This window comes from Eptesicus fuscus, chromosome 4 (genome assembly GCF_027574615.1).
Source record: "Eptesicus fuscus isolate TK198812 chromosome 4, DD_ASM_mEF_20220401, whole genome shotgun sequence".
NCBI lineage: Eukaryota > Metazoa > Chordata > Mammalia > Chiroptera > Vespertilionidae > Eptesicus > Eptesicus fuscus.
The window spans coordinates 109,541,367-109,552,574 of NC_072476.1; the positions used below are offsets into that span (position 1 = coordinate 109,541,367).

The 11,208-nt window shown below is 49.5% G+C and overlaps 1 protein-coding gene across 2 annotated transcripts in view; it reads right to left on the reverse strand.

The window, feature by feature from the left end:
- Positions 1 to 638: 638 nt before the first annotated feature.
- Positions 639 to 11,208, reverse strand: part of NPR3 (natriuretic peptide receptor 3) — a 57,867-nt gene continuing 47,297 nt past the window's right edge. Inside the window, exons 5-8 of one of the 2 annotated variants that reach the window (XM_054715338.1) lie at positions 6,397 to 6,491; positions 4,328 to 4,463; positions 2,604 to 2,691; positions 639 to 1,576 (exon numbers count right to left, since the gene is read on the reverse strand). In XM_054715338.1, the coding sequence (XP_054571313.1) occupies positions 1,465 to 1,576; positions 2,604 to 2,691; positions 4,328 to 4,463; positions 6,397 to 6,491 (431 nt within the window). In that variant the 3' untranslated portion in view covers positions 639 to 1,464. The remainder of the gene's footprint in view (positions 1,577 to 2,603; positions 2,692 to 4,327; positions 4,464 to 6,396; positions 6,492 to 11,208) is intronic. The other variant, XM_028130143.2, reaches the window with a different exon arrangement.

Here is an 11,208-nt window from a genome sequence, read left to right on the forward strand (position 1 = left end):
ATTACAAGGTGGTATGCTAGCTAACCCAGCAATGTCCCATTCTGCCCTCATCGTCCATTTTCTCCACAAATCATAAAGTGACGGCCTGAATTTAAACCTGGGTGCAGAGTACTGGGTGCAACGCAGCGATTCAGTAAATACTTATTCAACTTTGTCCAAATTCCTTATATCCACACCCACAACCACTGTTACCAGGCACTAGTGGATGACTACAAAACTCTGCGGAATTAACTGAAAGGGAATAGAGTCGCTATCTAGATTCCCTCTTTTAACCCAAATCATCACTGTAAATTTTGGTAAAATGCCATGTATTTATCATTTCTGTGTTTACTGTCAAATTCTAACGCTTATAAAGTTCTTCTTGAGGAAAAAGGGCTGCCTCCCCTTATAAAATCCTACTTAATTCTAGTACATTTCCCCCTTGATCCTGAAACTCATCATCTGGCCAGCATTGGAAGGGATCTATCCCTAAAATAACTTGCATTTAAAACAAGTAAATGAATGTGCCCCTGCAGGGTCTGCAATCAGAAGACATTTCTAGGTCTCTGTAATTAAAGCAGCAGTTTGCATTTGCGTCTGGCCAAGGGGAAGAGGACAACGGGGGGGGGGGGGGGGGGCAGGCGGGGAGGTTGGGGGGAGAGAAGCATCTTCCATCACTGTTGTACCCATGCTTTTCAAATATAAGTGAAATTTAATCTTCAAAATGAAAAAATAGACACATTATCTAATAGCAAAATATAAGATCAAAATACTTAAAAATAAAATGTTAGTGCGAAATAGGGCTTTGTTTTTTTACATTTTAAAAAAATGAAACATTCTAGACTTGCTTTCCTTGTATAAATCCTCTTATCTCGGTGATAGTTACAACTGTCCAGAGCAGCTTTTATGAGACACTGAAGGAGACAGGAGGAAATCCTTTTTCAAGAGAGGAAGTCAGGACCTGAATGTATTCCTTGGACAGAGCCGTCCTCAACTCAACCCGGCCGGCCAGCTAAAGAGAGAGGCGCGAGCGTATTTCGCACCTTGGATTTTCCGTTACATTTTCCTCTTCTTGGGTGTTAAATTCTTTCTAGGAATATTCTACTTGTAAAAATGGTTTTATTCTAGCTATAAAACATTTCACTTGAGAAAACCCCATTTTTATAGCCTTGTGTGCAATGCCCCCAAAAGCCATCAAGATAGGGAGACATCAGATTCTCAAACCATAAATCCAATCACAGGCCCTCCAAACAGTGTGCACGGTTAACAGAGTGACACTATATTCTGCTATTTTCTTGTCATTAGATGAAAGGCCGGGAGGCATCTGATGACTAATAATAGTTCCTGAGCTTCTAAAGAAATCTTACAACGAAATGACTAAATGCTGAAAAGAATGAGTTCTTCAAGAGCACTCCTCTGTTCCATTCATGTCTTTCATCCCATCAATCTCCCCAAAGAATCTCGGGCCGAAAGAAAAGGCCTCCTTTAAGCCACCGAAAAATGGGATCTGATGGAATCTTCCCGTAGCTCCCGATGTTTTCCGACGTTGCTTTCTTCTTGCTGGTTTCGTCTCTCAATGGTTATTCTGTATTTCTTCCTGGGCAAAGGGAAAGTGAATGTAGTAATAAAACCTCAGTTGGCTACGAAATACTATGGTTTCTCTTACAAAGAATGCCCTCAGGGGACATCTGGGTTGGGGTTGATAAATGAGAAGTGACAGAATATGAAACCCTGGTCAGAGATTAAAGTAGAGTTGCCCCAAGGCGCCCTGCCCTTATTCAAGGAGGAAAATTGGCCCGCGTTCCGAAATGCCATAGAACAAGCCTTCCCCTTCTTCCCTGGGCGCCTGGTGGGCTCAGTCTTGTCTACTGGGCCACAGAAGTGCTCCCCGACTCCCAGGACAGGCCCCAGATAAAGATCAGATTACATGCACTGAGCCAAAGGAACAGGAATACAATTGTTCCCACAAAGAGCCACATACACCCAGAGCTACATTTCCAAGCAGAAATGAAGAAATTGTGGTCTAATGGCTTAAGACTAAGCCACAAACTCAGCCACCAACGATTACAAAGGAATGGACCGCCCTTATGGTGCGAAACTGTCGGTACCTTGGACACAGAGAAATATCACAATTTTACAAGCCTTGGGGCTTAACCACAGCGGTAACCAGGTGTGTGGGTTCTCCAAATGCTCAGCACCGACCAGCCTGAGAGTATGGACCGCTCGGAGCTGCCGCCTCCTCTTCAGAAGGTGAAGGCAGGCACCTCCCTCTGACCTGGAGGAAGCCTGAGAACGGGCCATCTACTGCCCCTCTGTCCAGGTTCCCTCTCCACGTACACACAGAGCGTGTGGTAGGGATTCGGGTCAGAGTATCTGCCATCGAAGGAGAGCAGCAGCTCTGCGGCCCACAGGGCAATGCAATAGGAACCCCTACCCCTCTCCCTAGCATGCTAGCCCACTGATCACCAAACCAGGGGGCCCTCCAAGAGATGGCTTTGTTCTTCCAGCCACCATGCTTCTGGGGTAAGAGCAAGATATGGGCACGTCACAGAAAGATCATGCAAAGGCAAGTGACAAAGGCAATAATAGAGTGAATTTTTTAAACCCTATTACAAGGTCCTAACCTGAAAAAGTAGAAAGCCATTAGCAAACCAGCTCCTAGTAAGGCCCCCACCACAATTCCTGTGACCGCTGATTCTTCTAGGCCACCTGCTTGAGAAAAAAAAATAGATCATCAGAGTTCAGTGAGAAAAGTCTCATCCTAGCCTTTTTTTTTTTTTCATGATAAGAGCACATATTTATTTTCCCCATCACACACAGAATATTGGGAAATATTCAGCACATACTAGGCCATAAAGAAAGTCTCAGTACATTTCCATGAATAGGTGTCATTCAAACCCTGAATTCATTGAAAAGCTTTGTTCTCTGGACAGTGTTTCTCAATTTCCCACTTGAGAAAATTGTCCTTTCTTTTTAAGAAAGATTCCTAGGGGACCCTGCACTTTTCCCAAGAAGCACTCAAGAGCACACTAGATGTTACAGGACAGGGGGAAGAACGCCGGCTCACTAGGGCTCGAGGGAAAGTGGAACAGGTTTCAGATCCGGCCGCACTTGTGTGAGTTTACAGGCAGAGAGGCAACTAGAGACCATGGAACTGACCCACACGCCTTACTTCCCCAGGTGGGTGGGGACACGCCAAAGCCTGGAAGCTTTGTGAAAACTTCATTGGGCTAACGTTCTGTTTTCAGATGTTCTCTCACCAAAGCCAGAGTTTCGTGTCGAAATGCCCTACCTGGCTCTGTGAAAACGTGAGTAACAGCAGAAACCATCAAGTTCAGAGGTGTCCTGGTTATTATACAAAAATGATAAAGAGCTAGCTTGTCTAGAAAGAGTTCAGGGTACAGCCTTCAACCCATCATCTTGTTTAATTCAGTCCTAAGAGTTGGGTAGATCCCCTTCGTTTTCCATTTGGGAAAACTGAGGCTTGAAGAAACTCAGGAATGCCCCTGGGGCCACGAAACCAGTGACAAGGGTGAGGCTTCAAATCCAGGCCCGATAACTCCAGAGACCTCGTTCCTTCTCACTTCTGCCTCACTCCTTCCCGGAATCACTGCCTCCGCATAAACACCCCACAGACTGAAGGCTGTTCCCCAACACAATATGCATACCTCTACTGGCAGACAGTGACCGAGTGGCCTACAAGACCGCTGTTAACTTAGTTCTCCCTCACTCGCTTATAAAAGAAAAGGGGGAGGGGTCTTCTAAAGCAGTGATTTCCAACGATGTTCCTATTTGTAAGCTCCTTGTAAGAATGTCCTCTTGCTTGTGTCTTTATGACAGGCCATTCATCAAGAACAGCTTTAACACTCAGTCCCCAATCTGTAATCTGCGGGTGTGTGAGGGACATCATCTGTTTGGTTCTGAGGGATCGGAGGAAACTGCAAACTTTGAAAATCAGAATGAGACTTGCTACGCGGGATGAGGAGGTGGGTGGCATCTACTATTTGGTGTTTTGATTTTCTCCAAAATGGTAACTCTAATACTCAATGTCATCTCCTTATTCATCTCTCATAGCAAGTCTCCTTCTGATTTTCAGAGTGAGATTACAGTGAGAGATGGGCAAGCAGGGAGAAGGCTTTCGCCAGTTTGGAAACGGACGGAAGAGAAGAAAGACCTAGAAGCTGCTGGGGAAGGTGGGACGCCAGTTTGTGAGCTGTTTCTGTGGGTTTGACCACCTCAGAAGAGAACTCTGAGCTTTCAGAACCTGAGCTCCGCATCACACATCTTCTAACCCCGCATCACGCCGACCCCGCGCTGAGGAAGCAGCGGGTTCCGCCCCTGAACTTACAGGACTTGCAGGGAGCTCCGCTGCTGTGCTCCGCCAGCCTGGTCTCCTCCAGCCGCAGCTTCAGGGGGCCCCAGGGGTATTTGACGTTGGGCCGCATTTCAAAGCGACCTTCCTTTCCGAAGTAATCACCAATCACCTGTTTCAAGGCCAAAAAACAAGTGAACCAGCTGAGAGGTCAAAGTGACCTGTCTCCCAGGAGGCGCAGGGCCGGCTCCCCTCGGCGGGCTCCCACCCCAGCGGTGTTTGCGGACTTTGTGAGTCAGGATTGACAGCTGCCCAGGCGCCCTGGAGCTGAGCGTCACTGCGGGAGGACTGTGGCTCCGCAAGGCAAGGTGGCTGGTTACACAGGGAGCAACGATCTCGGATTCACGGCTTTTCCCTTGCTGACCCTAGGTGCTGTCCACCCATCCCCCCGAGCAGCCCCCGTGGCCACCCCTCCGGAGGCCCGCGCTCCTCCGGGCTGTGGACCCGGGTCTGCTCAGGCCGGGAAGAGTTCGGCTCCCACGTAATGAAAGCCCTAGAGAAAGACTCTCTTAGGAACTGCCGGCCTCACACTCCCGAGGCGGGGACTGCATTCTCCTGGCTGAGGAGCTACCCTGTCTGCACCCCGTTTCCAGGCCGAACGCTTCTTTCACTGACCCCTCTGGCTCCCGGAAAATCACTGTTCTTTTCTGCTCGCTCCAAGGGTCTCTCTCCGTTTCAGGTTTCAGTGACTTTCATCAGCTCCTCAGCCCGGATCGAGAGGCCCCTCCCTCCCGGGTCCTCGGGACCTGTCTCTTCTGTCACCAGCCCGCTCCTCCGAGTGGCTGTCACACCTCCGCCCGTCCCTTTTGAGGGGGTGCAGCCGGCTCGCCAGGCTGTTCCATGGCGTGGCAAAAAGCATTCTCCACAATCGCCAGGACACCATCACTGGCGGGTCCTGAGACCCTACAAGCACTTCACGCACTTTCACCCTGCATCCCCACAATGACCCTCCCTGGCAGAGGGGAGGCCAGAATACCACCAGACCCAGACCAGTCCAAGCAGCAGATTCGACCTGGAACGCTGCATAGTTGTATAATCTTTATTTACACACTTACTAGAGGCCCGACGCATGAAATTCGTGCAAGGGTAGACCCTCACAGCCCCGGCTACCTCCGCAGCCCCAGTTGCCTCACGGCCCTGGCTGCCTCAAGGCCCCTCGGCCCTGCCCCCTAGCTCGCACCTCCTTGGCCTGGCGTTACCCGCATCCGCCGCCATACACCCCCAGTTCCCCGGTTCCACAGAGACCACCCCCCATTGATCGCCCCCTGGCCGGTGGCCTGGACCTCCCTCTGCAGGGCGATCGTGGGGCGATGGCAGCCCCCCCCCCCCCGCACCCCGACCAATCTCATCACACCCGCCTTAGCTGGCCTGGCACCAGTGTGTCATAGCGTGGTCATCTGGACAGTTGTTCTGCTGTTCGGCCGTTCGGTCAATTTGCATATTAACTTTTATTACTATAGACCATTTAAAGTTTTGTCGTACTTTTCTAGGTCTCATTTCATTCGGGGCTCATAATCATGAGAGAGCAAAGAAGATCTGATTTCCATGTGACAGCCCAGGAAACTGAGGCAGAGAGCTCCCTCCCAGTGAGGGTCAGAGGCTCATCTTTGCATCCAGGGCGCTCTTTTCGCTCCAAGATGCTGTCCAGAAACACCACCGTCTATGGAAATGTTAACGATTGTCCAGTTTTTAAGCGCCCCCCCACCACCACCCGGCCCAAAACAAATTCAGGTTGTAAGGGAGGAGAGAAATACACTGTCTCACTTCACCTCTCTCATCCACATCCCTCCCGCATCATAGGACTGAGCTGTGATTGGTGGCCACTTAGAAGGAACGATTTCCCCGCTTGGAGTAAACAGGGGACCGTTTCCGGAAGTCTTCCCTGATCCCCTCAACCGACGTGAGCCCCCCTACTTGGAAACTCCAGGTTTGGGGCTCATTCTCATTTGGAGGCTGCCTTGGGGGCAGCTATTCGGACACCGGGAGGAACACATTCCTTGGGATCCTAACCGGCAGGAGAGCAGGCCAGAGCCTCGCCCGCTTACCTCCTGGGTGCCCGCCTCTGCGTCGGTCATGGCGATCACCGAGAAGTCCCCATACCGGTCCCCGTTCGTGTCTATGGACACCTGCCCGGCAATGCCTAGAGGGTGACACAAGAGGAGCGCCAAGTTGGTTACTTAGAGCGCCGCGGAGCCAACGAAAGCGAGGCATGAACGGAAGGGCTTGTTCAGGCGCCCTCCGGCCACAGGGAACCTCATCAGACGCGGAGCGTTTGTGTTGGCCTTGGGAAAGACATTGTAACTTCATCTGTGTCTGCATTCCTAAATTCTTAACATTTCTCCATTTAAAAACGAAAAGGAAAGGAAATAAATGACCTTCTTTGAGAAATATGCGTGTGTGTTCTTAAAGAAGAGTAAGGCTAATCCTGAAAGCAGCGTGCTTATCCCAGAGTTTTCTATTAAATTAAAACAAAAGCGAATGGCCAAGCAGGAGAAGAGGAGGTGTGGCCGGTTCCTGGACTTGTCACGGGTTCGTGTTATCACTGGACAAGCGTCATCAGAGAAAGCCTATTCCAGGCCCAGGACTCAGCCCACGTGCTCCGCTCTGGGCCACGCTGGTGTGCAGGCCGGGGCGTACCTGGCCCCCGGCCCTGGGAGCTGAGAGTGAAGGGAGGGTTCGTCTTTCTCCCACTGTCTTCATTCGCTCTTCTGTTTCTGTTTGGGGGGAGTTTTTTCCAGTTTTATCAAGATGTAACTGACATTCATCACTGTTTGAGTTTCAAGTGTCCAGCATAAAGCTTTGACTTACATACATTGTGAAAGGATCAGCTACTATTCGTTATCCCATAGAGACACAATACGTCATTTATTGTTTGCCCAAATGTTTTCCAGGTGACGGCTGGGCGTTGGCTATAATGCTGCCACGGAGGCAAAGGTGAATGGGACACATTCTCCGCTCAAGAGGGGCAGCCCGGGGAGGGATTTAGCCTGTGGAACCCCGAGGTCTGCACTTGGATCCCAGCTCTCATGCTTACAAGCACCGTGACCTTGAGCAAGGCCTTTGCCCTGTGAGACTCGGTCTCCAGGACTCTGAAAGAGTCATCATAGTGCCTCCCGGCCAGGAGGCTGTTGACGAGATGAAACAGGGAAAGCCCTTTCAACGCAGGTTGAAGGGAAGTTGGTTGCTTTCCTCTGCTGTCATCGCCACTATTGCCGGGCCCGAAATCTGGGAGAGGACGCCTGGCAGTGCCCACACCACACGGAGGGGGAGGCCCAGCGGAAAAGCAGTCTTTCGTGGGCACGTGGGTGACGCCCAGGATTTGGACACGCAGCCATCAGAGAGGGTGGGCGTGTCTGAGGCAGAAAGGCTAGCCTCGTTGGCATTTACAAAGGCGCTGACGCTGGAAGGAGGCAGAGTGGCCATGAGGTTTCTGGGAGAGGGCCCGTGTGCATGGAAGGGAGCAGAGAGAAAAGCTGGAACAGAGTGGCCAGAGTATGGAGAGCCCCGAGAGCCCACAGGAAAGGACTGAATTCGCTTTGGCTAGCAACGGTGGCTTACAGCAGCTAATCAATCAAAGCAAATACGTCTCGTTAGTTGATATTAAATGTCTATATTGTAATTTTCCTTAACTAAATAATAGAGTGCATATATCAGCTACATGCTAAGTCACTAAGGCTATTTATTTTCCTTTATTTCAAACTGTGGCAGAGTTCAGTGTAATTCCTAATTGGTGTTTCCATTGATCTGGTTCTCTCCGGAAGTGAAATGAATGTCTGGGGAAAGGGATCCCAGGGGAAAGTTCCATCCTCAAGTGTGGTTTGGAGAGGACAAGTGTTTGGGTTTACTGTCCTTGGGTTGTGGTTTGAAGGCCTGCCGATTTTTCCAGACTTTGGTCTACTTTGCCAGAAACAGAATGGAGTTACCATTCATCTGGATGTTTTGTCTTCTTAATATAGACTGGTTACAAAGGGTACACCTACCTCGAACTTGTTTATCCTTGACAGCCTATACAACTTTAAGTAACGCCATTTAAAATATATATATATATATATTATTGTTTGCCCAAATGTTTTCCAGGTGACAGCTGGGCGTTGGCTATAATGCTGCCACGGGAGGCAAAGGTGAATGGGACACATTCTCCGCTCAAGAGGGGCAGCCCGAGGAGGGATTTAGCCTGTGGAACCCCGAGGTCTGCATTTGGATCCCAGCTCTCGTATATATTCATCTCCAAATGTATTGGTTATCCAAAACCTTTCTTTATTCTGTTCGGAGAGGCGTATGACAGTGTGTTCTCTAAGTCAGAGTTTTTGCAGAGTGTTCTATGAGACAAGGTGGCCCTGTAACCCAGCACCTCATTTCACTTGAAGCTATTACAATTCTGCCAAGAAAGGAGGTGAGAACCCTCAAGGCAGCCGATTAGCAAGTGAGACTTCACCTGAGAGTATGGTACGTAAGGTGTGATGGTCAGGCCGAGGCAGAATTTTCCTGTATAATTCCTGAGACATCCCACCCTCCTTCCTATGGGCCTGTAGTGGAGCTCAAGGTCGGAGCCACAGCCCTGTTTACCTTGTCCCTCTGACCTCTCACACAGAGAGCAATTTAGCTTCTTCCCAGGCCACGGCTGAGAGTTGGTCATAGGTTTCTCGGCAATAAAATCTAAATTTGTCGAATAACATCCAGAGTATTTTTCCCTTAAGAACTTAATGGTCACTTACGGTGACCATTAAAATGAAAATTGGTTTTAAATGTAGAAAGGTTACAGTTTTTCTTAGAGGTCTTTTGGGGGCTACCCTCAGCTGGGTCACCGTTTAGCAAAGAGAATGGAAACTTACCTTGGCTTCAACTGTCTTTACATTTGGACAAATGAGATTCTGCATTTAAGCTGAACTATACAGCTGATTGTTTCAGAACTCATTTCCTATTGCCCGTGTAGACCTGGCCCTAGAATGGAAGACCAAGGCGGCCTATGGGAAAATTTAGTTCATGCCCTCTAAACAAAACCGAATTCCAGCCATTGTGGGCACCTGCCCTTCCCTTAACAACCTCCCTCAGAACACCAAGAACAAACGACCACTCCACATAGTGAGGAGTGGCTGAGACCGGAATGTGGCCTACCAAGACTGTGTCCACACACACACACACACACACACACACACCAGTTTCTCAGTGTATTGGGCACAACTTCTGGAAAATTTGACTCTGTCCTAATATGCCCCCTGAATTACCCTACTTGGTTCCAGCTCCCAGCTAAAGCAGTCTACGGTTGAGCAAGACGATCCTGGAGGCCTATTTGTTCACGTCTTACAATCCGCCAAAAGTTAATCACATGTCACTCCGGTTTTGAGTAAGATGTGGCATCCACGAAAACCTCCAAGGAGCAATGAAATCTACCACTTGTCACCATAGCTAAGGCCAAGACAATTCTAGATGGAACATGACCCCTCTTTCTTCTGCCCCACCCCTTCTAGTAACTGAGAACAGAACAAGACAGTGGAGTGGATATGAGTCCCAATTGAAAAAAAAAAATGTGTGCTTCAAATATAGACCTGGAAGTACTTGTTCCCATCACTGAAAATTTCCTTAGTTAGATTGCAAATAAATACAGGCCTAGCCCCAATGCATTTAAGGATTCAAAGGAAGAGTTAGCATGATGCAAAACTGAAAGGACTCTTGTCAGTCATCAACTAGTCCAACCCCCAAGGTTTAGGTGATGGAGAAGTCCAAGGGACTGAGGGTGGAGTCCATGACTAGGATGCAGGTTTCCTGGTCCAGCGATCTGTACTGTATGTTAGTGGTTCTCACGTGATACCCATTAGCGTACTATAGTTTATTTTCCACACAGCCCCATAGGAGCCCTTTTAAAGGCTCAAGACAGATCATATCCTTCAAACCACTCTGGTGGCTTTCTATCTCACTCAGGGTGGAACCCAAAGTCCTTACTGCAGCTTCCAGGTCCGCGGGATCCAGCCCCCACTACCGCTCTGACTTTGGCTCCCATTACACTGCCTCTCACATGCTCTGTTTCAGCCTCCTTGCCGGTCTAGGGCACTCAGAACTGTCCCACAGATACACTCAAGGTCTCTGCATTTGCTGCTCCCTCTGGAATGTTCTCTCATGAACATAATTTCTATCCTTTCCTTCAGGTCTCTACTCAACTGCCACTTACCAGAGAGACCTTCCCTGATGACTCTATTTAAATTAATAGTCCCACACGACACTTTCTAGCTCTCTATCCTGCTTTATTTCATAGCCCCTGAAATGGCGTATCTATTTGTTTATCTCCGGTTAACCCCACTACCATGGAAGCTCATATTATTGCAGGGAATGTCTTCAGCTCATTGCTAAACCCTCAGCACCTTGAACAGTGCCTGGCACATAGTCGGTGCTCAAGAATATTTGGTGAATGAATGCGTGAGTGACTATGAAGTTGATAACTGCAGGGCTCATGTTGGGTCTCATGTTAATCTTCTTCGAGTGCTGGTGAGGCCAGAGGAAGCCAGCACTCTATACACTGTTGGCAAGAATATCGGCTAGCAGACCTTCCCAGAAGACATTTGCCAATATCTAATGACTAGGGGCCCAGTGCACGAATTCGTGCATCTTGAAAGGAACTGTGGGCCGTGAGGCTGTGGTGGGCACAGGGGCGGGTCTGGCCTATCATCTGAGCCCCTGCCTAGCCCCTCCTACCATGGTCCCTGGTCCCCGGTCTGCCAGCAGCCCTGCTCCCACCGCCACCACTCCCACGCACTGACGGTGTGGAGTAGTTGGGGCCGGCACCAGCAGAGGGTCTGGGCGGTGGCTGCTGGCCCCGATCACCCCTCGGGAGCAGAGGGAGGTGGAGAAGCCCTGAGGGGCAA